This window comes from Psammomys obesus, unplaced genomic scaffold, assembly GCF_907164565.1.
Source record: "Psammomys obesus unplaced genomic scaffold, mPsaObe1.curated_primary_1811, whole genome shotgun sequence".
NCBI classification, from domain to species: Eukaryota; Metazoa; Chordata; class Mammalia; order Rodentia; family Muridae; genus Psammomys; species Psammomys obesus.
Window position 1 is genome coordinate 6,040,015 of NW_026588752.1, and position 26,954 is coordinate 6,066,968.

The 26,954-nt window shown below is 48.3% G+C and overlaps 1 protein-coding gene across 5 annotated transcripts in view; it reads right to left on the reverse strand.

Moving 5' to 3' along the window:
* Positions 1 to 6,690: 6,690 nt before the first annotated feature.
* Positions 6,691 to 26,954, reverse strand: part of Tbc1d24 (TBC1 domain family member 24) — a 30,415-nt gene continuing 10,151 nt past the window's right edge. Inside the window, exons 2-11 of one of the 5 annotated variants that reach the window (XM_055604548.1) lie at positions 20,242 to 20,350; positions 19,023 to 19,117; positions 15,486 to 16,568; positions 14,826 to 14,843; positions 14,145 to 14,303; positions 13,205 to 13,268; positions 12,833 to 12,928; positions 12,162 to 12,393; positions 11,615 to 11,785; positions 6,691 to 11,227 (exon numbers count right to left, since the gene is read on the reverse strand). In XM_055604548.1, the coding sequence (XP_055460523.1) occupies positions 11,631 to 11,785; positions 12,162 to 12,393; positions 12,833 to 12,928; positions 13,205 to 13,268; positions 14,145 to 14,303; positions 14,826 to 14,843; positions 15,486 to 16,450 (1,689 nt within the window). In that variant the 5' untranslated portion in view covers positions 16,451 to 16,568; positions 19,023 to 19,117; positions 20,242 to 20,350 and the 3' untranslated portion in view covers positions 6,691 to 11,227; positions 11,615 to 11,630. Of the gene's footprint in view, positions 11,786 to 12,161; positions 12,394 to 12,832; positions 12,929 to 13,204; positions 13,269 to 14,144; positions 14,304 to 14,825; positions 14,844 to 15,485; positions 16,569 to 18,537; positions 18,900 to 19,022; positions 19,118 to 20,241; positions 20,351 to 26,954 lie in introns of those variants that run through there. The other 4 variants (XM_055604547.1, XM_055604549.1, XM_055604551.1 and 1 more) reach the window with 4 other exon arrangements.

Sequence of the window (26,954 nt, forward strand, 5' to 3'; positions counted from 1 at the left end):
GTCACATGATCCGGGCTCCGCCCCTGCGGACTGTACCACTTTGCGCCGGCAGGGGAGCGAGGCTCCAGGCTCGCCGGCAGCGCTTGGGCAGGGTCTGGGCCCTGCCACCAGCCTGCTGGGCCCGCGTCCCAACGCTTAGCCTGGCCGGGGTCTTCCCTGGTCTGCTGCTCCGCGCCAACGTCTTTCCGGACCCTATCGCGTTGGGCTCACCGGTCCCCGGGGCGGGGCCGTAGCGCTCATATTAGCATACAGGGCGGAGCCTGTGAGAACCCGCCTTCTCTGCGGCTGCGCGGCGCCCGCAGGTGCTCGAGTACCGGCGTTCGTTTTCCCTGCGTTCCGAGCTGGAGACCCGCAGGCAGCCCCGCTGCATAGGAGCTCAGGTTCTCGGTTTTTGCCCTGAGAGCTGGGTTAAAGTAGTGGCACCTAGCAGCGTTACAGAGCCCTATAACAGCGGAAATCCGTAGTGCGGGGTTTCGCTCCCTCCACTAGTCCCCAGGAATGCCACGCCCCACCCCGCCGGGCCTTATAAAGTGCAACAACCTTAGGTGTTCTCTAGTCCCTTCCATTCTATACCTGCAGATCAAGATCCACCTTCTTTCCCATTGATTCCAGGAGGCGGGGCGTAGGGGCCCGACAACAGTTGAGGGGCGTCTGCCCATCAAGATGTAGGCATGACTAGTTTTTTTTGGGGGGGTTGGTTGTTTGGTTTTTGGTGGGGGGGGTCTTTTTTCTTTTCTTTTCTTTTTTTTTTTTTTTTTTTTGAGACAGGATCTCGCTGTGAAGGTCTGGCTAACCTGGAACTTGCCATGTAGACCAGCCCTGTCTACCTCTTGAGTGCTGGGGTTAAAGGCATGTTCCGCCTTACTTGTTGACCCATCAGCATTGACACCTCTGAAAGTTACTCCAGATTTCTGAAAGTCTCAGGAAGATCTGCTTGTCCTTCCAATACCCTTGCAAGGCCCATACCTTCAGGGCTTCCTTTCTGGACCGGTGATGGAGAACTGGTTTCCCTACCTATGGTTGGCAGGTGGCTGAGGCTGCCTCTGCCCTGCTGGTACCCTTATAGCCTACAACCCCTTTACGTGTCTTCTCTCCACCTATCAACTATTTTCCTTTGCAGTATCCCTGAGCAGCTGCTACCTGGCCTAGACATCCCGTGAGCCTCAAGCTCACATCCCAAAATCAGAGGCTTTCCAAGTGGTCTGTGTGCTAATACCTCAACTTCTCCATGCAGGCAACGGAGATACCTTCCCATCTTGCTACATTCTTTTCACAACAGCAAACTCCTTGTGCTCCCTTCTCTCCTTGGCTGAACTGGGTCTACCATTTTTTTTTTTTCTTTTCTGTGTAGCCTTGGCTGTCCTGGAACTTGTTCTGTAGACCAGGGTGGCCTCGAACTCACAGAGATCCACCTGCCTCTGCCTCCCTGAGTGCTGGGGGTCTACCACTCTTTACAGTTCCCCATGGAAGAGCCCATGTCTGTCTTGGTTCTGAGAGGAGGCTACAGAGAACAGTTACTGTGCTTCCTCCACCTCCTGCTCCATTCTGATTTTTGAGAAGAATCCTCACTGTGACTCCACCTCTTTACCCCTTCCCTCTCCAGCTCCTGTCCTTGCCAAAGTCACACCAACTGTTACTTCTCTTCTACGCAGGGACACTAGCTATGCTGACTGGGTCTCTGTACTGCTGTCTCCAATGCTTCTCCCTCTCCCCATTCTTTTTCCTGTGTGCCTAGTGCCTGAGGAAATTGGGACAGGCTGTCAGGTTCCCTGGAATGCCATGTAGGTGCTGGGAATTAAACCCAGATCCTCTGCAAGAGCAGTAAGTACTCCTAACCACTGAGCCATTGCTCTAGCCCTTGCTTTTTTTTTTTTTTTTTTTCTAATCAGCACTTCTTAATATCTCACAGTTCTTTGGCGCTTAATCATATGCTAGACCTTTCTTGGTGTGCTCCCCCTATGCTGTCTCCTATCATTAGGCCCCAATTCCATCAGCATCAATTTCCCTTGCTCCTTACTTATTACTCAGAAGCCATTTTCCTACAGGAAGCCCTTCCTACATCCCTCCATGTTTCTTCTTCCCTTCTTCTAAGTGTCCTCCTCAAACCCTATTCTTAATTTCTTTTGTTGTTGTTGTTGTTTTGTTTTTCAAGACAGGGTTTCTCTGTGTAGCTTTGGCTGTCCTGGACTCACATTGTAGACCAGACTGGTCTCAAACTCACAGAGATCCGCCTGCCTCTGCCTCCCCGAGTGCTGGGATCACAGGGGTGCACCACCGCACCCAGCTCCTATTCTTACTTTCATTGAAGGTTGTTAGACTGTTTTTTTTCCCAGACCCCCAGTAGGGTGTCCAGGTCCAGCCGATTACTGTGTCACAGCGGAGCACCTATGTGTCAGGCCCTGTGCTGAGGCACTGTAGGCTATTGCCACACTTACTCTATTCAGCAGACAGTGAAACAAATCTAGGAAGACCAGGCCCTTCTTTGGTCACCAGCTAGCAAGTGATGGAATTACAATTCTGGTCTAAGGCCTGGGTTAGAGCCGAACAACTAGTTCAGCCACTGTCTCTCACTTCATCCTGTCTCATACCTCCCATCTGGATCTTCCAGGCACTGTGCAGAGCCCTTACTTAGAGTGGACTCTAGGAAAGGCATCCCTGCCTTCTCTCTCACTGTCACTTCCTCCTTGGCATGAAATCACAGGTCATGAGTTCTGGTCTTGTCACTGTCAGTGGGGATTTCCAGACTCTGAGAGGGAGGGGATTTGGAAATGCATGTTGAGAGCCATGAGGAGAGGAATAGAGACGGAAGGTAGAAGGTGGGATTCTTAGACAGTCAATTGCATTTTCCAAAGATCCTACAAAAGGGGACAGAGAGAGTAAAGACACCAAGAAAACATCCCAGCACACATTATAGGTGTGCTGTGGCGCACACCTGTGATCCCAGCACTCAGGAAGCAGAGGCAGGCGGATCTCTGTAAATTCAAGGCCAGCCTGGTCTACAGAGTGAGTCCAGGGCAGCCAGGGCTACACAGAGAAACCCTGTTTTGAAAACAAAAACAAACAAAACGTCCCAAACAACCTTTAACTGGAAACATTAACTTACCCTAGGGAAGCCGTTTTAAAGAAGGGAAGGCTAAGTTTGGAAGTGTACAGCTGACAACTCAGCAGTTAGGACTCTAAGGCAGAAAGCATGTAACCTCAAGGTGAGCCTGGATTACACAGTACTGTCTCAAAACAACAACAAAGGGGCAGGATGGAGTGGGGAGAAAGGAAGTGAAGAGAAAAAATAGGAAGATGGGGAGTATGAGGGGAAGGAAGGGAAGGGAGAGGAGGGGGAGGGAGAAGCAGCAGCCTTTCAGGAACATCAAGAACTGTGTGTCCCAGGAAGAGCCTTGCCAGCAGCCTCCTTCCAAACCATCACGAAGGCATGGGGGTGGGAGGAGAGAACACAAGGACAAGGACAGACAAGACTATACAGCAATGGCACCTTGTTCTCTTACTCTGGTGAGACAGAACCCATGTATGGCCCAGACATGGCTGTTGGAAACATAAAAATAGCATGGATAACTGCACTATTTTGAAAGTATTTTTAGATAAGAAAGATCTTATCTAAAAACATTAAAGAAAACTGGCCACTGGGGTGGTATAGCTTGATGGCAGAGTGTGTGTTTACAGTGTATGGGGTCTTGGATTTAATTATCAGCACCAGAAATAAATACCTTATGGAATAAGGAGCAGAGAAAACAAACAAACAAACAAAGACCTGGGCTCTATTCCCAGAATCCACATGATGGCTTACAGCTGTCTGTAATGCCAATTCTAGGGACTCCAACACTATCCTCTGGCCTCATGTTACACTAGACTACATACAGGTAAACACCCACATAGATTTAAAAACAAACAAACAAACAAACAGCAAAATAACTCCTGCTGGTGTTGCAAACCAGCATGGTGGCGCTACCATTAATCTCAGCACTCAGGGAGGGAGGCAGAGACACGTGAGTCCAAGGCCAGTCTGGTGTACTGAGTTCCAGGACAGCCAGGGCTACAGAGAAACCTTGTCTGAAAAAAAAAAAACAAAAAAAAAAAACAACCAACCAACCAACCAAACAAACAAAAAACCCTGCTGCCCATGGCGGCACACTCCTTTAACCCCAGTACTCAGGAGGCAGAGACAAAAAGATCTGAGGCCAGCCTAATCTACATAGCAAGTTCTGGGGCAGCCAAAGCTACATACTGAGAAAAACTAATAAAGAAATAAAGTCCTACAAACACAATCCGTCACTTGTTGCTTGGGCTCCTTGACACAGTTTAAATAGCAAGGGTGTTTCTACATATCAGACCACAGAGAAAAGATACATATTTACAAGGCAGGCAGCTAGAACGGTTTCTGAGACAGAAACATCTGGCTTCTAGCAAAAATTCCTTACTTAAAAGTTGGAGCAAGGGGCCTGATAAAAGTTGGAGCAAGGGGCCTGATTGGTTATCTCTCTGAAGATGAACAGGCAGGCAGACAGGCAGTTCTGCCATCAGGAGGCAGTGTGAGGCCTCATAGGACTGTTCCTTTACTGGAAGCTGGGCTCTGGAAGCTGGTTGTTAGGTGTTAGCTAACCCTCCGCCATCTGCCTTTGACCCTATGTCTCCCCACTTGCTGGTGGGAACACATTGAGTATCTAGAAAGCAAAGATGAGCTGGGAGCAAACATGTCCGGGAGCAAACATGTCCCGGAACAAATCTCCAAAACTAAGCCAAAACTGGGGTTGCTAGAAGCCCGCGTGACAAGAAAGGAATACTTCGGCTCCCTCCTGAGGCCCTAGAAAAAGAGGATCTCTACATTAAGTCTGAAAAAATAAAAAGGTCACGAGGTGTAGTGGCTCACCCCTCTAATCCCAGAGTTTGGGAGGCAGAGGCAGCTTGGTCTACAGAGTGAGTTCAGGACAGCCAGGGCTACATAGAGAAACCCTGTCTTGAAAAACCAAAACCAGAAAAAAACAAAACAAAAAAGATACCATTCAGTTGTGGGGGGGGGGGGTGGGGAGGGAAGTGTGAGGGTAGGGGTGAGTGGGTGTAATGTAGCCTAGCGTAGGCTGGCCTTGAACTCCTGGTCCTCTGGTCTCTAACTCCCAACTCCTGAACTTACAGGTGTGGTTCTGGTGTCTGTCCGTGTCTTGATGCCAATCACAGGAAGGTCCTGAGCACTAACAGAGGAAAGAGGTCTTTTAGGGAATGCTGGGAGTGCAGGACAAACCTTGGCGACAGCCCTGTACCACACCAGCACTGCAGCAACGGTTTATTCTGCAATATTCAGCCCTCCTGCCCTAGACGGACAGTCTGTCTGGATGACAGAAGAGCAGCAGAGTTTTTTGTTTTGTTTTGTTTTTTAAGATTTTATTTATTTAAAGTATGAGTGCTCTATCTGCATATACACCCATATATGCCAGAAGAGGGCAGCAGATTCCAGTATAGATGGTTGAGAGCCACCATGTGGTTGCTGGGCATTGAACTCAGGACCTCTGGAAGAACAGCCAGCGCTCTTAACCACTGAGCCATCTCTCCAGCCCATTGTTTTGTTTTGTTTAGAAGCTATAAAGCTTCACAACAGAGAGCCCTGTCTTCCAGGAAGGGGGTTGTGTGGTGGTAAAAACCATAGGCAGTAAGTTCTGTATCCACGTGAGGAACTGCAGAAAACCAGAGCTCACAGTAGCTATGTTGGGATAGTCCTAGGGTCAAGCCCCTGCTGCCCTAATAGACAAGGACTTCTCAAGCTGGGCCAGGCCTCCCGGCATCCTTGGGATACAGAAGAGCAGCAAAGAAGCCAATCACAGGCTAGTCTGGGGAAGAGAACCAGGAAAGAAGTGGGCAGCCACTATTTCATGAAGAAGCAAGCAGGACCCTAGATGTGCTGCAGGCACAGAGCAGAAACAGTGCCCAGAGCCTCACAGAGAGGAACTAGACAGGTGAGTGGGCATCTGTGCAGGGTTCAAAGGAAAAATATTCTGCTGGCCTGGTGGCACAAGCCTGTAATCTCACCTACTTGGGAGAATGAGAAAGAAGAACACAAGGTCAAGGCCTGTCTGGGCTACAGAGTTGGTTGAGGGACATCCTCGGTACCTTAGGACACTCTGTCTCAAGCACACACACACACACACACACAAAAAAAAAAAAAAAAAGAGAAAAAAAATCTGATCTATAACTCAAGTGCTGTGTGCAAGCGCCCAAATAAAATCCTCAGTACTTCAAGACATTAAAAAAAAAAAAAAAAAGGTGTACGGTATTAGGAAAGATGTTAACTTATGCAAATGTCCAAGTAAAAATCTCCTTTTGAATGAGAAATGTGTGTTTGCCTTTGACATTGAGTTTTATGTTTCATGAGAACCAAGAGTACTGGAGACATCTGACAAAGATTCCTGACAGTGGCTCCTCTCCATTCTTCATGTACTCTGAATGACAAACCGCAAGAACCAAAAGGCAGAAAGCAAGGTCAGGAAGTAGGTTACCATGGCTGGCCGTGGCAAACGCAGCAGGGTGCATACTCCTCTCTGTGGGGTCTCCCTGTCATGCCATGATGGGCTTGAAGAGGACAATGGCCCCTTAGTCTATACCCTTTCTCAAGAGATGGACAGTTCACCCTAGAAGGTGCTAGAGCTTCCCATCCTGTACTCTCATGGCACATACGTACAAAGATGCCTCTTCATCAGTTATTAATTTTATTTAGGAGTCATAGGAACACTAACCAAACATCACCAAATCACTTATTTTCACATCACAAAGTTGTATTTTGCTGCAAATCCACACTGTGTAAGCAGGAGTCTGTTTGTCATCTTCCTTGAGATGCTCCACAGGGTCAGGGAGGGACCACACTGTTTCCTGTTGTTAAGATAAGGTCTCACTATGTAGGCTCAGGCAGCTGAAACTCAGTTAGTCCCAGTAGCCTCATGCTTGCAATCTTCCTGCCTTGGCCTCCTGAGTGCCAAGATTACGGTATACACCATGACACCTAATTGGTGACCATTTGTCAGAGCCCATAATGACAACATCTGAAAGGTAAAATTAGGCTTGGAACTTCTTCCCCTTCCGTCTTCAGCTTACAAACTTTTTTTTAAAAACCTTTATTTTTATTTTATATTGTTTTGTCTGCATGTATGTCTGTGCACCAATTGCATGCGGTACCCAAAGAGGCCAGAAGAGGGTGTCAGGATCCCCTGGAACTGGAGTGACAGATGGTTGTGAAACACAATTTAAGTGTGTTCGGATTTGAACCCCAATCCTCCAGAAGAGCAGATAGTGCTATCCCACCCACACCCCAAGACAGGGTTTCTCTGTGTAGCCCTGGCTGTCCTGGAACTCACTCTGTAGACCAGGCTGGCCTCTGAACTCAGAGATCTTCCAGCCTCTGACTCCTGAGGGCTGGTACTAAAGGTGTGCACCAGGACGCACGACTACCAGCCAGTGCCTTAACTGGTGAGCCTTCTCTCCAGTTTGGCTTATAAGCTGTTGACCACATGGCCAACGCTGTGGTGTAATACAAAGCAGAGGTGCTCTGGTCTCTTCACACAGGAAAACAAGGCCAGGCAGCTACTGTAGAGCAGCCAAGTGGCAAACTAGTGGATACCAGTCTATAGGGGAATCTTTTGTTTGTTTGGTTCTTGCCATGTCACTGGTCCATGTGTCCACGGACTGTTTCCTTAGTCCTAAATAGTGTTGACAAATCCCATGCAATAAAATGACCTAGCCTACAAGCAACAACCATTTTGTCTGTAGTACTGTGCCATGCAACACTGCATCTAACACGAGCTAGCAGCACAATCAGAAAGTGATGCAACGAGGGAAGTCATAAAGAGCTCCTTTTCTTCTTTTTCTTTTTCTTTCCTGAGACAGGGCCTGTCAAGCTAAGCCTTGAACTTGGTCTGTAGCTAAGGATGACATGCTCTTTCTGCCACCATCATCCATGTGCTGGGATTATAGACACACAGCAGACCCAGGTAAGAATCTAAACACAAAAGTTATCTTTTATTTTGCATGCTTTCTGGCCTGATGTAAACACTGTGGGGAAAGAACCATAAGGACTGCTCGGCATTCATGCTTGACATAGTAACTCTGCCACATAAACCTGAGGAGAGCTACTGACGATCTGGCCACCTTCAAGGTAGTTCTATAGAGGATTACAACCCAAATGGTGGCTTAAAAACAAAACAAAAAACCAGTACAAGTCTTTTAAGTTTGACAACTTTCTAGACTAGTGAAAAATGTGAGAAAGCAGGTAACTACACAAACCACATGTATTCCTGTCTAGAGGAAAAGCAAGGCCTGTGGTCCAATCAGGGGCTCTGCACCCACAATAATTCATTCATTTTTATTTTATGTGCATGAGTGTTTTGCCTGTGTTTATGTCTGTACTCCATTAATACAGTGCCCAAAGAGGCCAGGAAAGGGCCTAGACCCCCAGGAACTGGAGTTATAGATGGTTGTGAGCCACCATATGGATGCTGACCTTCTCACCAAACACCCCCACCTCCAACCCTGCCATATTTTTAAAGACAAGGTCTCATTATGTAGCCCTGGCTGGTATGGAATCTACTACATATAACAAGCTGGCCTTAAATGTACCGAGATCCACCCACCTCAACCTTCTGAGTTCTGAGATTGAAGGTATGTCACTACACCAATTGTCTGGGTGTTTATAGAGGTCAAGTAAATGAGGGTCGATGGAAACTTCAGCCTCAGCAATTCTGGTGTAAACTGAAAATCAATTCAATATATAAATACAAGGCTGAGAAAATGGCTCAGTGTGGAGAACTTGCCTAGTGTGTATAAGGTCTTAGGTTCAGTCCTCAGCATCTCAAGAAAATGGGTGCAAACCCTAAATTATCAAATATAAAATATTTACAGAGGTCAGAAGAGCTCTAGGAGCTCAGGAGATGGGTAAGAGACATTTGAAAATCAGAAATCCAGAAGTCTCTAAAACAAAATGCTCTGAAAAGTTGGAGAAGTAAAAGCAAGCAGCTTACAAAAATAGAAATAATTAAAATAGTAATTTCAGTCCAATAATTAAAATAGAGAAATCAGACCAGGCAGTGGTGTGCACACCTTCAATCCCAGCACTTGGGAGGCAGAGGGAGATGGATCTTGCTGAGTTTGAGGCCAGCCTGGTCTACACAATGAATTTAGGACAGCCAGGGATACACAGAGAAACCATGTCTTGAAAAAAAAACAAAAAAAACAAAACACCTAATGTTGTATCATAAATCATTTTAAGAATAAATTGATTATGACCAAGCATGGTGGCACACACGTGGGGCAGCTTCAGCTACACAGTTAGTTCAAGGATAGACCAAGCTACATGACACTGACACTTGTCACAAACCAAAACCAAAGCATAAACTGATTTTCTGAGGTCCCAAAGGCATATGATTGAAGTTAACTTATTTAGTTTAATGAACTGGCTTAAATTAGGCTCGGTATTTGTTTTAAAAACAAATGTTTAAATGCTGCTAAAATATAACTTCTTATACAATGCCATCAAATTTTGGCTTGTTTTTAACATCAAAAGCTAATAAATAATAGAAAACATTAATAAAATAAATACTAAGTGGAAACACTTAGTATCAGATAAGAACAGTGATGAGAATAAAAATATAAAGAAAATGACACACACCTTTTGGTAGAAAAGTCAGAAAAAAGAGGACATTAAATTTAAAGAACTGAGTAAGTTGTGGGCAAACAGCTAGGAACTTTGCTTAGGATGTAATTATGGGTACACATCGATCAGTCTTCTTGGACTAGACCCCTAGGAAGGCCCAGTGGGGGCCACACAAAATAAAAACACACTACCCAGTCAGGGACCTTGCAGGGCCCTGGACATACTGCCCACTTAACTTCACCGCTTCTGAGAGGCTTCTGAGTTCCAGCGGCAATGCTTGCGTGGGCGTCATGGTGCACAGCCTGGAAAAGTCCTGGGGGCCTTCCGGCTGGAGACCAAACTCAGGGCCCTGGAGTTAGTGCAACAGGAAGTGCTGAGCTGGGCCTAATGTCTATAAGCCCAGCACTTAGGAGGCTCAGGCAGATCATGATTTTTAAGGCCAACCTAGGCTACATAGCAATTTCCAGGCGAGCCTGGGCTGCATAGGGAGTTCCAGGCCAGTTAGGCTCCCTAGTAAGATCTTTTCACAAACAACAGTAACAAAAACCAAGATGGGGTTAAATGAACACCAAAGTTGGAGGTGTAGGCCTGGGCAGTGGGCTCAGAGGAGATGGGTGGCAAGGCTCACAACATTCTGTGGAGGAGAGCAGCAGCGCCTCCCAGGACCTCTCCCCTCTGAAGACCCAAGCCAACCCATCCTGGAAGCCAGCGTGGTGGGAGAACTGGTCCATTGTGCAGAGTCCATAGTTCTAGGCGGCGTTGCCAGGTGGCCCAAAGTTGCACGGGGCTCCTTCCAGCCCTGCCTCTTGTGCCACTGTGACCCTGCTGAGAGCTGACATGAATACATGGAACATGGAGCCTCCCACAGCAAAAGCGAGTATCAGCATGGAAAGAAGCACTGGTGTGACACATGCTGACTCTGAGGCACGCCAGACAGTCATGTGAGAACCAGGCACCTGTTTTTATCACCCAGACATCTATGGCCCCAGCACAGCCATTGGGCCACTGCTTCTTCTCTCTTCCTCTGTGTTACCTAGACCCTCAGGACCAGCTGAGGGAGGTCACAGGATGGGAGGGAGGGCAGGGGGCATGGAGTTTGCTATAGTTCTCAGAGGGAGTGCTTCCCTTGTCATCTACTGTGTACCAGGCCAGTACAGGCCTCGGGAAGCACAGACATCCAGAGACCTGAAAGCCATAATGGGAGAAGGGGTAGCACACAGAAAACACAGCACGTAGCCAGCCATAGTGACAGCAGAGGGATCAGGTCACATCGGTTTATCAGGTGCTGTGTGAGGAGGTCTAGGGAAGCAGAGGGCCTGAGGAGAAGGCGGAAGGCAGGACTGAGACAAGCATGCCATGCTAGGGTCGGGGTGACCCTGGGCCGCAGTCACTACAGTGACAAGGGAAGGAAACACAGAAGTCACCAAAACTACACGAGTTCAAGGAGGCAAAAGCCTCACTGAGTCCAGTCATCTCTGAGGAGAACCCTGGGAATGGAGCTGACTGCTCAAGCTGGTCAAAGAAAGTCTCTCCAGAGGCCACCTTCAGGTATGGACTTGCAGTGAGGTGCAGCAAGAGCTTCAGGCTCTGCAAAAACACAAAGACAAAAAAAAAAAAAAACAGCTCTCCAGCCCTCATCCCTTCTAGAATAAGGGGAGCTGCAGAGCTCCCCACAAATCCTGCCCCAATCCCCAATCCTATCCTGTAGCAGCAAATGTAGCCCAGGTGAACCTCAGAGGGTCAGAGGTCTGAGGAGCTGCAGAGTCAAAGCACCAGCAGGGGGCACCACAGAACCACATTTGGCAAGAAGATTCATTTGCCCTTTCCCTACAAGAGGCAGAAGCTCAGGGCGGGGAAATGTAGCCCTGGGAGGCAAACCTGCCCACTTCCTGGAGGTGGTGTCTCATTCATTCCCTGATCCCTGAAGAGGCAGCTGGGCCTCTGTCCCATCACCCCTCAATGTGGCTCAGTCACCATCAACGCAGGCCGGTCACTGGGTGTCAGGGTCTTGGAAGCCCCAAGCCTCCACAGCTGCGATGAGGAAGTTCTCAGAGCAGAGGGGCTGGTTGTTGAAAGTGTCGCAGTGTCCGGTGCGGCCTCGGTTCAGATCCCCATCAATGTACAGTGCTTGGCCACCTCCTCCCCCTGTGGGATGTGCAGGTGAACAGATGTCTTTCTGCTCCAACAACCACCCCATCCCTAGATACCCCATCACCCCTGTCCTTGAAGGCTCTGTTAAATAGCTATCTCAGTAAAGAGAGCCCTCAGACTTACAGGGGGTTTCTCCAAAACCATCTGGGCCTGGCTCCCTGGCTGATGCTTGCCTGCTAGCCCACGGCTCCCATCTTTCATGTCTGGTCTACCCCCAACAACCTATCTCCTTTCCCTTTGCTTAATTGAGGTGTCTATTCCCACCAGTCAACAAGGACTGGGCACAGGGCCTTCAGCTACCCACAATCCTCCATGGCCCCCTCCCAGTACAGGTAGGACCCAGACTGAAGTGAAGGGACCAAGTGCCCACCAATGATGAGGCAGTCATTGCCCCCAGCCATGAACATGGACTCAGTCTTGGAGGGCAGGTTGAAGTGCCGGGCGGCCAGAAAAGGTGAGAGCCGATCAGCAGGGTCGGAAGAGACAGAGTGGCTGAGGAGAGAAGGGCTGGCTGCAGACTCTGAGGACTTGAAGGATGTTGGCTTGGTCAACTCTGGGTGCTTGATGACCACCCACTCGTAACGCTGTACCTCCGGCTGCAGCTGGGGACGAATGGGTGACAGTCAGAGTCACTGGCATGTGGCACCTCACTGGGCCTTCATGCTCCAAGGCCACAGCCCATCTCCATCCCATGACTGCTCTGGGCCAGTCCCTGAGGGAGGGACTGTGGCAATGGCATATCATATTAGCAGATGAGGTCCTGCTAGCTCTTGGGATACTCACAGTCTAACCAGCAACACCCAGAAGTAACCAAGGGCATGTTTTAGGATGTTTGCTACAATGAGAATAAAACAAGGCTCCTGTGCAGGGTTGCCAGGCACATGGTGCGGTGACTTGTAAGCCCCTCCAGGCAGCCTCTGCAGCAGCCGGGGTCAGACAATACCCTGGCCCAGTAGACTGAAGTGCTCAAACGTCTGAAGAGATGGGAAGAGCTGAGGAAGGAGGGAGTGGCCAGAGGACTCCCACACCAGCCCAACTCACCCTAAAAACAAAGCATTCTCCAGTCCCGAAGAATCCCAGCTTGCCTCCAAACTTATTCCTCTCGCTCCAGTCTGTGGACAGGTAAGCCCCACAAACCTAGGGAGAAAGCTGGGTGAGGCTGTGCCTTCTGCCCTCAGGAGCGACCCCTGTTCAGCTATGCTGAGTGACCACGCCCCGGCTTAGGGTGCTGTATATTGAATCCTCCCACCACTGAAGGCAAAAAGGGTGTGGGAGAGGGCTGAGTTTAGGGAAGAGGACCCTCTGGGTCATTTTTGTCTTCCCCTGTGCCTCTCAAGCGTCAGAATAAGCTCCATGCAGGGACCACATCTACATTCGGGTCTTGGCACCAGCTCAGCAAACCAGGCTCCTCACCTCCTTTTGTGTGGTCTTGATGAGTAGGAGGGTGGGCTCGTGTCCTTCACACTGGAAATAGAACCTGGGGGCAGAGACCACATGTGACACCCTGCATGCCGTCCCTGGCACCTCCTGTTATCACTGCCAACCGTCAGTCCCAAGGTCTAGGATAGAGAGGCCTAAGGCCTATGCTCCTTTCCCACCACCTCTGTCTACAGTGGCTAAGAACCTTGCAGTGTCATTTTGGCCAGGCCAGGCTGCCCTGGCGTGACAAAGGTGAAGATTCACAGTGCATTCCCCCTCAGGCAAAGCTGAGTGCCGGAAGCTACAGGGAAGCAGGAACCAGAGAAACAGGAAAGCTCAGCCCTGGACATGTGAGGAAGGTAAGGCTTGCCACCATGGTGCTCAGGTCCCTGGGGGCTGGGAGAAGTGACTCTTAACCAAGCCAAAATGCTTGTGTGGTTGCAGGCAGGGCCTTGGGGTGGGGGTGGTCCACAGTTGGTAAACTATCATTGGAGACTTGAGTACTAATAAAACCTGAGCTAGCTTGGAGGGCGGTGTGCCCCCACTAGCATACCAGGGGCTTACACAGACAGAGCCCCACAGAGGGGTACCTGGTCAGGCTTGTGATGAACACAGTGGGTGAGGGTAGCAGGGAGGCCAGGGCCAGCTGTCCAAGTGACTGTCTCCTGACAGTTCTGAGCTCCCGAGATGGGAACTTCGGTATCTTTACGACGCCTACAGAGCTCTCAGCTGTGGTGCACACAGCAATGACTTCTAAAGTTTACACGGCTTGGGAATGACGTTAAGCCTGGGAAAAGGCTCTGATTCTCAGGCCTCACAGGATGAGGCAGGACATTACCAGGGTCCCAGGTTCAAAGTCTTCTTTCCAGCTACCCTATCATGTCTTGCAAGTGGGGTGGAGGCTGTGACTCTCTAAGTGTTGGGGGCACCTCACCTGGTCAGGCTATACCCATGCTGCAGTGAGGAGAAGAGCAGGAGGGGTTGACAGAGGGCAAAACGCTCAGGGATCCAGGACCAAATGTCTCTCATCTCCTTCACGCTGACAATCTCCGAGCGGAAGTTCTCTGCATGGACAGCCAAGTGCACAAACTGCCTGGGAAAAGCGAGGAGGGGTCAGAGCCCACAGTGACCAGAGTCCAGCCTGACTCCACCCTTACCCTGTGGCCCCAGAGCTCCATTTTGGTAAGCCTGGAAAGGATATCTCACCTAGTCAGCCAGGTCTGCAGCCTGGTTCTAGGTGCCACTGGGAAATGGGGTGAAATTATTCCTGGAAGCCCCACCTCCCCCCTGATACATGGGAGAGTGCCCAGCCTGGAGATACAGAGGACAAAAACCCTTTTCTTTAAGAAACCAGGATAAATGAAGTAAGCCTCCAGCAAGACAAGGCTGCAGAGCCAGCCAAGCACCAGCAGATTGCACAACTGAGGCAGAAAGATGGATGGACAGACAGACAGACAGACAGCTAGTGCCTGCATCAATCAGGCTAAAGCAGCAAGCAGAAGCCAGCCCACGAGAGCCACTCAGGTCTTGGGAGACAGCAAGCAGCCAAGCCAGAGCTGGCTGGAAGAAAGGCAGGGCAGAGAAGGCAAGCATGGAAGTGTGGTTTCAGACCTACCTTTTAGAAAGTGAGACACTGAGAAACAGGAGGAAGCAACGGACACGGAGAAGAAGAAAAATAAAACAGACAAGGCGAGGTTAGTGGTGGGTACCAATCCCCAGATATGCCTTCCTTTGGGCCCAGGAGAAAGCGAACTCCATGCCAACAGCCATGCCTACAGCAGCCTACTGTGTCCGGTGTCAAACACTATGACTCTTCCCAACCTTGCTTTCCAGAAATAGGGAGACCATAATCAGCATTCAAAACAACATCAGCCATGAAGCTTGGAGCTGAAAGGGCAGAGCCTAGGAGGCTAGGCTGGCAACTGCTGAACCCTCTGACCCCCCGGGTAGCATTTAGCTTTCTTGTCTGGTTAAGGCCATAACTACAAAGCCCTTCCTGCTTTCTAGTGTCTTTGTATCCACATGGCAGGTGAACAGACAGAGGCTAGAAGCAGACCAATGGCTGGCAGGACAAGCTCATGCTCAGATCTCAAGGATATATTCCTCTAAAGCTTCCTGCTCTACAGATGCAATATGTTCACAGCACAGGCACACACACGCATACACAACACACACAGACAAACACACATACACATACATGTGCGTGCACACACACACACACACACACACACACAGAGGCATGAGCACACATGGACATGATCCTGGGTCCACCTACCTCTTCTGCTTGACAGTAATGCCTTTCTGCTTCAGTGCTTTCTCATTGGCCATCTGCAAGAGCTGGATCTCCTTGCGGGAAAATAGGCGTATGGCAAAGGCCTTCTCTAGTAGTTTCTCAGGAGACACTGTCTTGGCAATGTCCTTGACAAACATGCGGATGTCTTGCTTTACATTGTCTGACTCCAGGGGCTGTCCTGCTCTCACCTTGTGGAAGAACTTGAGGATGGCCAGAGCAACTCTGTACAACACCTTATAGCCTTCTACAAGGAAGACATCAAAAACACGGGCAAAGTAGTTGAGGGGCAGTTCCCCAAACAGCCATCTCTGCCAATCAGAGTAGACCTGCAGGACGTCCTCTGACACGGCCACCATCAGTTTGTGGGCTGCCTGGCAATACTTGTTCACCAGGTCCCCAAATGTCATGCAGGAAGACTCGAAGGCCAGGAAGCTCTGGTCGATAAGCTTCTTGCTGGGGTCATTGCAGGCTAGGATGCGGCAGGCCTTTTCGAAACACTCTGCCTCATCAATGCTGTAGTGTAGGAGCAGGGCCACCACAGCAGGCAGGGCAGGGCAGAAGGAGATGTCGGGGAACTGGTTGGCAATGCACAGGAGGATCTTGCGCACAGCGCCCTCTCCCCGTGTGTTCAAGCAGTACGTGGGCACCTGAGTGTTGTCCACAAACTCAGGCAAGGGCAGGCTACGGCTGCTGTGCTTGCCCACAATCTTGCCCACGATGTCGCTGTACACGCTGGCGTCAGGTGTGACCGTGCGGCAGGGGATGTCCCGGATCAGGCGCTGGTACACTTTCCCCCGCAGGGCGTGGCTCTGAGCCCAGTAGCCCTGACGTGCCAGCTGTTTCAGCTCCTGTAGTTCAGTGCAATTCAGCTCCTTTGGCCCCAGGTCCCGGATGGACGCTTCCATCTTGTCCCTGTCCACAAAGCAATTGTACCCTGGGGAGTCCATGGTGCCTGATGTGCCCAGGAGGCAGGTCCTAGGCTGCCAGGAGGGAGTTAAGAACAGCTAAATCCTGCAGCCCCGTCTCTGGGGGTTTTCTGTTAACCAGTCTGTCATCCCACACACCCTGTAGGATTGAAAACAATTTTAGTGCATTCACTGAAAGTTCACATTTTAAAGGACTTGATTTTGTCTTTATTTTTCTAAACAGGACTAGGAAGATAAATAATTGCTCTAAGAAGTCATCACTAACTTCGGAGAACAACTTTTCACATGGTCCATGTGTTACCAGACAGGCCATGGGTTCTAAGCAATGAAAAACTAGGGACAGATTCCCAGTAATGCTTTAAAACCATAACTCCGTGGGCCAGAGAATTGGCTGGGTGGTTAAGAGTGCTTACTACTCTTTCCAGAGGACCACCTGAGTAAAATTCTCAGAAACCACTTGGGGCATTTTAAAACTGCCTGTAACTCCAGTTCCAAATGATCTAACATCCTCTTCTGGCCTCTGCGGGCACAGCACACATGTGCTGCACATAAGCAATGCAGACAAACACTCACACATAAAGTAACAACATAAATCTTCTGCTTCTTCATCATCGTCTTCTTCAGCTTCTTTTCTTTTTTCAGACAGCCTCTCTGTGTGTAGCCCAGGCTGACTTAGAACTCACTCTGTAGACCAGGCTGCCCTTAAACTCACAGAGAGCTGCCTGCCTCTACCTCCTGAGTATTGACATTAAAGGCATGTGCCACCATGCCCAATGATAAATCTTTTTAAAAGCTTGTTTTATCTATCTATCTATCTATCTATCTATCTATCTATCTATCTATCTATCTATCTATCTATTATGTATTCAATGTTGTCTGCAAGTACACTGCACAACAGAAGAGGGAGCCAGATTTCATTATAGATGGTTGTGAAACATCATGTCGCTGCTGGGAATTGAACTCATGACCTCTGGAAGAGAAGCCAGTGCTTTTAACGTCTGAGCCATCTCTCTAGCTCCCATGATAAATCTTAAAAAAAACAAAACAAAACAAAAAAAACATCTGCAATTAAGGCAGAGGCAGCACATAGCTGTGAGTTCAAGAACAGTTTACAAAGCGATTCCAGGACAGCCAAGGCTACACAGAGAAACCCTGTCTTGAAAAACAAAAAGCAAACAAACAACAAACAAAAACCAAAAACATTTAAAATTAATTTTACTTACTTGTATGGGTGTTTTGCCTAAATATGTATCTGTGTGCCATTGTGTGCCTGGTGCCCTCAGAAGCTGAAAGAGGATGTCAGATCTCCTGGGACTGGAGTTACAAACAGTTGTGAGATACCATGGTGCTGAGAACTGAACCCAAGTCCTCTGGAAAAGCAGCCAGTGCTCTTAAGCACTGAGCCATCTTTCTGGCTTAAATATATATATATATATATATCCTGTAAAAGGTTAAAAAAAAAAAGTCTGATCTTGCTACAAACAGCTTTCTACTTGAGGAGATCCGTGTAGGCCACCGTAGTTTAGAGGCTACCTAAATAGAAACAAAGGTCAAGAGGAGCCTGCTGGACAATACTTCCTCTCAGCCTGAGGTGTCCGTCAAGCTCTGACCAGCTGTGCTGAGGACGCTCATGCTTAGCTTCACCATAGGTGGGATACTAGGCCAGGACTGATCACTGCACTACATTCCGGTCCCATGGAAGACGTTCTACAGGCAGCTCTTGTCTTCCTCTAACTGCCATCTTAAAAGCTAAGCTCCAGACAGTTCATTCCAGAGGAAGCCGCTAATAGGGTAAGAAATAGGGCCTGGGGTGTGATTCTGTATTACAAGTGTTGAGGAACACGTGGAAGATGCCACAATTTCAGAACCAGACATTTCTGGCTCCAAGTAAAGTACGGCTGGAAGGCTTGGGGGAAATGATACCATCTCACTGCATGGCAGCGCTGTGACTCAGGCACACGTAAACCAAGTGGGTGTGCACAACAGGCCAGAGCACGCATGCCTGAAATACCAGAGCTGAGGAGGAGGGCAAACAGGAGGATCATGAGTTCAGTACCTGCCTGGGTTACACAGGAAGTTCAAGCCTGAGTTGTATAGTGAGACCCTACCTCAAAAACAGATAGACTGACAGTCTGCAGAGATGACTCAGCAGTTAAAGAGCGTGCATCGCTTTTGCAGAGAATCTTGAGTTCAGCTCCCAGCCCACATGTCAGGAGACTCATAGCAGCCTGTACCCCCAGATGCAGGGGTCTGATGCTCTCTTCTGGACACCTCAGGCATCTGCACTCACGGACACTACCCAAGAACAGATACACATAGACGCACAATTTAAAAATAACAAAAAAATATGGGGCTGGGGAGAAAGTTCAGGTGTTGAGAGCACTTGCTGCTTCTGAAGAGGTTTCCAGGACCCACATGGTGGCTCACAACCATCCATAACCCCAGTTTCAGGGGATCTGATGCCCTCTTCTAACCTCTGTTGGCACTAGGCACGTACATGAAACACATATATACATGCAGGTCAAACAATCTTGCACATAAAATAAAACACATTAAATAATAAATAAAAATAGCCAGGTATGATAGTACACACCCTTAATCTCTGAGGCTGGCAGATCTCTGAGTTTGAGGCCAATCTGGTCTACAAAGCAAGTTCCAGGACAGCCAGTTCTGTTACACACAGGAACTCTGCTTAAAAAAAAAAAAAAAAAAAAAAAAAAATCAAAATAAATAAATAAATAAATAACAACAACAAAAAAAACTCCAAACAGACAAACAAATTTTATAGGGAATGGTGTTGCATGCCTTTAGTCATGGTGCTTGGCAGACAGAGATTCTTTGTGAGTTCAAGGCCAGCCTGGTTTACTACAGTGAATTCTTAGCCAGACAGGGCTATACAGTGAGCCTCTTCTAAACAAACAAACAAAGATCAATTTTAGCCTTAGACAAAGGACAGGCAACCAAGGAAAGCTAAGAGTGAGACGGACAGTTTTCCCTATTTGAGAGTCCCTGAGTTGGATATTTAATGCCAAGTGGTCAGTCCTGAAATCATGAACATACAAGTAACATTATATTAACTGAACAGGTTACAACTATATATTTAGGAATGTGTGGACGTGCACACGTGTGTAACAACAATTAACTAAAAAAACGCATGAAGTTGTGAGGAGTGGAGGGTGTGACATGAGAAGGCTTGGAGGAAAAGGAAGGGGTAAATGATGTCATTACATTATAACTTCAAAAATTAAGTTATTATAAAAATAAATCTTAAAAAAGGCATGCATGTGGTGCAAATATATATGTGCAGGCAAAACACTCATACACATAACATTAAAAAAAAAAAAAGCAGCCAGGCAGTGGTGGTGCATGCCTATAATCCCAGCACTCAGGCAAGGGCGGGGGCAGGGGCAGGGGCAGAAAGAGGCAGAGGCAGAATCTGTTCTACAGAGTGAGTTCCAGGACAGCCAAGGCTACACAGAAAAACCCTGTCTCAAAAACAAACAAACAAACAAAAACAAAAGCAAGGGCTGGAATGGAACTCAGTTGTAGAACACCTGTCTAGTATGTTTGAGGCCTTAGGCTTGGCCTCCAGCAAGAAAACAAAAGAGAGAGGAAGGGAGAGGAAGAGAGAAAAGGGAGAGAGGAGAGAAGATGAGAAGAGGGCAGTGGAGGGGAAAGGTGAGGGTGAGATACACTAAGGGACCATGCACAATGACCTATAACAGCCTGCTGATTTGGGTTGTAAAGCATCCACCAAAGGCTGCTGCCCTGGGCACACAAGGCCAATATTTGCTCACAAACACTGGTCTGACCTTTCTGATCTGGATGGTAGAACTGTCCAACAACGTCACAGGGGGCGCTTCAGTGAGTTTTGGTAAATATCCACACAGCTCTGATTTCTCTTGCATCTAGAAAATTCAACTAGAAAACAAACAAAAATAAAATGCTACTGAGTTAAAAGAATTTTATTTTATTTATTTTTTTAAGGCAGAGTTTCTCGGGCTGGAGAGATGCCTCAGTGGTTAAGGACACTCTCTGCTCTTCCAAAGGACCCAGATTCAGTTCCCGACACCCACATGGCACCTCACAACTGTCTGTAACTCCAGTTCCAAGGGATCTGACACCCTCACACCAATACATATATAATTAAATAAATAAATTAAAAACAGGGTTTCTCTGTGTAGCCCTGGCTGTCCCGAAACTTACTTTGTAGACCAGGTGGCCTTGAACTCAAAGATCTGCCTGCTGCTACCTCTTGAGTGCTAGGACTAAAAGTGTGCACCACCATGATCAGCAGAAGAATTATAACGTAAATCCTAACATGTGGGGCCATGTAAGAAAACACCATGCTTTTATGCTTCTCTGTGTGGTAAAATATACGCAAAACAAGGTTTTAGCCATTTTTAAAAATCCCTGTGTGTGAGTTTATGTCACACAGTACACCTGTGTGACCAGGAGACAACCTTGAGTGTTGGTCCTTGCTTTCCACTCCCTAAGAGACAGGGCCTCTGTGAGCGTACGGAATTCTCCTGTCTTCCACCTTCCCCTCCCCCCCCCAAACTGCTGCAATTAGGGGTGGAATTAAAGATGCATGCTTCTAGCCAGGTGCGGTGCTACACACCCGTAATCCCAGCACTTGGGGAGGCAGAGTTCGAGGCTACCCTGGTCTACAAAGTAAGTCCAGGACAGCCAAGGCTACACAGAGAAACCCTGTCTTGAAAAACAAAAGCATGCTTCTGAGCCCAGCTTCACACGGGCTCTGGTGAACCATCTCCTCAATTTAGCCACTTTTACGACACTTCAGGGCTGGAGAGATGTCTCAGTGGTTAAGAGCACTGGCTGCTCTTCCAGAGGAGCAGGATTCAGTGCCTAGCACCCACATGGTAGTTCACAACCATCTGTAACTCCAGTCCCAGGGGATCTGACCCCTCACTTCTGGCCTCCATAGGCAACAGGCACATACGTGGTACACAGATATATATGCAGACAAAAAATGCAAATACAGTGTCAGTACCATTGCCGCTGTCTTCAGAACTGTTCCATCTCCCAGAGTGGAACTCTTCTCCCGTCTTCCCCTAGCCCTACAGGTGACCTCCCTGCCCTTTTTTCTTTAATTGAAACCTTACTATGTAGCACTATGAAGCTGTGATCATCCTGCAATAGCCTCCTGGGTTGTGAAATTACAGCTGTGCACCGTTACACCCTGGGTCCAGAATTTCCTTCCACTTCAGAAGGGCCAGGTATAGTGGCACATGCCTTTAATCCCAGCATTTGGGAGGCAGAGGCAGACAGATCTCTGTGAGTTTAAGGCCAGCCTAATGTACATAGAGAGTTCCAGGACAGCCAGAGCTACACAGTGAGACACTGTCTCAAAAACAATAACAACAAAAAGACTTGATTTTTTGTGTATGAGTGTTTGCCTGCATGTATGAAGGAGGATCACAAGTCTGTAGTGCCACTGGAGGTCAGAAAAGACATTGGATCCCCTGGAACAGGAGTTACAGCCAGCCCTCAGCAAACAGGTGGGCGCTGGGACAGAAACCACACCCTCTGCATAAGCAGCAAGCACTCTTAGTTGCTAAGCTGTCTCTTCAGCCCCACTGGTAATTTTTTTTTCAAAGATTTTTATTTATTTGATGTAGATGAGTGCTCTATCTCCATGTACACTTGTGTGCCGGAAAGGGGCATCAGATCCCAGTAGAGATGGTTGTGAGCCACCATGTGGTTGCTGGGAATTGAACTCAGGACCTCTGGAAGAGCTCTTAACTGCTGAGCTATCTCTTCAACTCCCCCTCCCCCATTGATAAGTTCTCATGGGGGCTTCCTCATATTAAACATTAATTAAAACAAAGTTTTCTGGGGCTGAAATTGTAGTGGTATAGTACTTAACCATGACTAAGGCCTTGAGTTTAATATCTGGCACTACAAACAAAACTCAAAATTGATGCAAGCATTCTAATCATATTAAATTAACTACTGTCCCAGTGGGAAAGCTTTGCTTATAGCAGGACCAGTCCTGATGCCTGATCGGTACCCGTGCTTCCTTAGGGCAGGTATGGGGGTCCCTCTTGCATTTCTCTAAAAGCAGGAAGCCTACTTGCCTGCCTCCCCTCAGCCATGCCCGGGCCACACTGTACAATTTCCCACATCTGAGTCATCTTTAGAGCTTGACTCCGGGGTGAAAAACCTTAAAGAGCCACCGCAGGTCCATTCTGTCTGGGTGACAAGGACCTATTCCCCCTGAGCAAAATAAAAACATTTATAAATAGAACAGGAACTTAGCAGAACACGCCAACCTGCTCCAGGTTGAACATTAAACTGAAACTGCAAAAGTGATGGAGGTACTGTTCAAAAAACTCCTTCAGGAAGAAACAGACACAAATTGCCACCTCCTACAGCAGGAGGTCCAGGGGGTGTGCTGGAACCAGAGGGACACTGTGGCAATGGGACCCAATGATCTCCCCTCACATCCGACTCAAAAGGAACCGTGATGTTGCTGGGGCTAGACACAAAAGGCTTCCTTCCTCCAGGCGTCTATAAAATGGGCTCAGCTGCCTTGTAATTCCAGAGGATCTGACACCCTCTTCTGACCTCTTAGGGCAAAAGGTATGCTTATATATATGCAGGCAAAACATTCATACACATAAAATAAAATAAAATAAAATTTAAAGGTCTTTAAATGCTGGGTTAGGACACTTTAAATCATTTGATAAAAGAATGCATCATTGGGCTGGAGAGATGGCTCAGAGGTTGGGAGCACTGGCTGCTCTTTTAGAGGACCGAGGGTTTGATTCCCAGCACCCATGTGGAGGCTCATAGCCATCTGTGACTCCAGTTCCAGGGGATATGAAGCCATGAGCACATAGGGTTGCAGATATACATGCAGGGAAAACACTCATACACATAAAATAAAAACTAAATCAATTAAAAAAAATGTAACTTGGGCCGTGGTAGTGCACACTTCTAATCCCAGCACTTGGGAGGCAGAGGCAGGTGGATCTCTGAGTTCAAGGCTAGCCTGGTCTACAGAGTGAGTTCAGGACAGCCAGGACTAAACAGAGAAACCCTTTTTCTGGGGAGGAAAAAAATGTATAATCATAAAGTATCAGATAAGACCAAACTACAGAACAAAACCTGAGAGTACTGTTCATATCATCACTCTAGTCCAAGCTCCCTTCAGCTGAAAGATATCTACCACTGTTGCTTTGGTAAATAGCCTTCATAACTGTTTCTTATATTTTCACACACATAGCCAGGCCTGGTGGCACATACCTGTGATCCCAGCACTCTGGGAGGCAGAGGCAGTTGGATTGACTTGAGTTTGAGGCCAGCCTGGTCTACAAAGCGAGTCCAGGACAACCAAGGCTACACAGATAAACCCTGACTCAAAAATAAAAACAAAAACAAAACAAAAAATTTACACACATATTACAACTGAGTGACATCTTTTATACATTGGTCATTGAAACGAAGTTAGAAAGGAAGGCGGGAAATTCATCAAAAACAAAATAAACCAGGCTTTTATACCCACACTTTGGAGAATTAAATTGTTCATTCATTCATTCATTCATTTATTCCTTTCCTTTCCTTTTTTGTTTTGTTTTGAGACAAGGCCTCTCTGTGTAACCCTGGTAGGCCTAAACCCATTTTGTAGACCAGGCTGGCCTCAAATTCAGAGATCTGCCTGTCTCTGCCTCCTGAGTGCTGCGCTTAAAGTGTGCACCACTGTGCTTGGCCTCATTCTTTCCTTTTTGAGACAGGTTCTCATGTACACCAAGCTGGCCTGGAACTTCCTATGTTCCCCATGTAGACAAGGATGACCTTGAACTTCTCCTGCTTCCCCTTCCTGAATGCTGGGATTTCGGGTGTGTGTGTGTGTTATCATTTGCAGCTCTTTTTCACTTTTTCTTTTCAGTGCTAGAGATCGGACCCAAGTTCTCCTGCTGGCTGAAGTGACCCTTCTCCGCTGGCTTGGGCTGTCACACAAACTTACAAATCAAAGCTGTTCCCACAGGCAATGAAGGTTCTTACTCGTCAGACTTCCAGCTCTTGACAGTGGTGCCTGGAGCAGACACTGTGTGGCCGGTCAAGGAGAGAGGGGCAAGCAGGTGCTGAGGCCAGCCAGTCAGACAGGCTTGTCTTCAAGGTCCATCCTTTGCTTCTTGGGCCAGGCCTCACACCTCCACATGGCAGGAGCTTTGTTGAAAGCGGCCATAATAACCAACACCTACCCTCAGAGACACTGGTTCTCAAACACCTCCGAGGAGAGCACGGTCTCTGGACTTGCCGGCGAGGATGCCGTTGGGATGACAGCACACAGCAGCGCAGACCCTGCGCCGGTGCGCCGGTGCTGCCACACTGAGCAGCACCTTGCGAAGGCACTCTCCCCCAGCCCGAGGGTTGGAATTTGTCATCACAAACACTGCATTGTCCCCAAGCCCCTCTCTGCACCCTCAAGTTCTCCAGGGAAGAGCTGGTTCTCCCAGGGGTGCCTTTGGCTGGCTTCCTCTCCCACAGGTCTTTGGAATGGGAAGCATTCTGTATCTTGTGCCCTCAGCATGGCGCCTCACCAGCAAGTCCATGAGAGCAGGAAAAATGCCACCTGGCACCTGTTAGACCCACAGAGTACTAGCTGGTGGTAGTTGCAGACAGAAGGGACTCCACGGAGCGGGTCTGCAGGATGATTGCTACTTCACCGAGGGTCCACAGTGTGAGCAGCTCCCAAGAGATAACGTCTGAGCCGGAGTAATGAAACTGACGCGGCTGTCGGGAGTGTTATACGAGAAGGGAGGCACCAAGAGCCCGAGAGGGCAAGCTCCAAAGAGAAAATGTGTGGCCAGAATGTACAGCCAACACTAGGAGCAGGGGGCCAGCACAGGCACACACAGAAGGTGCCAGGGCTTTATGCTAAGAACAGTGGGAGATGGGGAGGGGCGTGATCTATGTATGGAGGTTTCTGCTGTGAGGGCTAAAGTAAGACTGCTTAAAGAAAGCACTGCATCAGCAGACCGGCCAGGACAGCTCGGGTATCTTCCGCAGTTTTCTTTCGAGGCTGCACTCAGTGTTAGGCCTGGTACTCAATACGCAGGAACCTCCGGGAGGAATATCCCAGAGGCCATTCCTGAAGAGAGGTGCAGTTCTCCCACAGGCCATGAGGCCAGAGCTTGAGTTCTGGTGGCAGGGCCCCTGCACCTGCCACTTTCAGCAGCCTTACTTCCTCTCCCTGCCCTAGGCTGCTAATTTCCCCACTTTACAAGCCTCCCCCTAACGTTTACAGACTTTTCTTTAGCATGGTGACTATTTGAAAGTTCAACGTGGCTGGGTGGTGGTGGCACACACCTTTAAACCGAACACTGGGAAGGCAGAGTTCCAGGCCAGCCTGATCTACAGAGTGAGTTCCAGGACAGCCAGGGTTACACAGAGAAACCCTGTCTCAAAAAACTGAGAGAGAGAGAGAGAAAGTTCAAGTAACTGAAGATGAGAAGTATGTAGTTTAAAGAAAACAAAAAGACATGTGGAAAGAAATGCTTTCTAGTTCCCCAAAATGTTATGTTATGTTGCTGGATTGGGTGACATTTTCCAGGTGATGCTTTTGACCTGTCATAGGAATATGTCCTCTGTCTACAAACCCAGTGCCCTGGGTTTGCCAAGGGTAAGACCAAAGGATCTGGGGAGCCATAGATGATGAGCTCAATGTAGAGCTCAATCACAGTATTCTCTGAGGAGGGGCATTCCTGTAAGACATTTCTACCACAGATGCCCCAGGAAAACTCAGAAGTCAACGACTTTCATCTGTAGTAAGGTCTTTGTTGTGCTCTTTGTCCACAGAAAAGAAAGGTGGCCAGGACTGGGCTGAAAGGAAAGCATTCTCATCAACCCTGGCTTGACTGTTGTGGCATGAGTGGCATTCCTGCAGATCTTTGGCCGGGAGGTAGGGTGGGGTCGTGGTTTGAATAAGAACAGTCTCCATAGGCTCATGTTTGAATACTTGGTCCCTAGCTGGTAGAACTGTTTGGGAAGGAGTAGGAGGTGTGGTTTTGTTGGAGTAGGTGTGTTACTGGGAACAGGCTTTGAAGTTTCAAAAGCCCCCACTATTCCCAGTTGGCTAGCTCTCTTGCTACTGCTGTCTGTCTGTCCCTCCTTCATGCTTGTGGATCACATGTAAGCTCTCTGCTACTGCTCCAGCACCATGTCTGCCAGCTGCGCTGTCACGCTCCCCACCATGATGGTCATAAATTCACCTGAAAATAAGCCCCAATAAATTCTTTCTCCTATAAGTTGCCCTGATCTTGGCGTTTTATCACAACAGAATAAAAGTAACTAAGGCAGGTGGAAAGGAAAAAGAGTGAGCATGAGAAAAAAATGAGCTTCATCCTGGATAGTGACAAGAGATGCTCTGGACCAAGTGGTTGATGCCTCTACATTAGAGGCCCACATCACCCGTCTTCAGCCACAGAGGCTGGCTGCCAAAGGTGTGGCTTCATAATCCGCCATATTCACTCATAAGAATAGGCCGATGGCACAG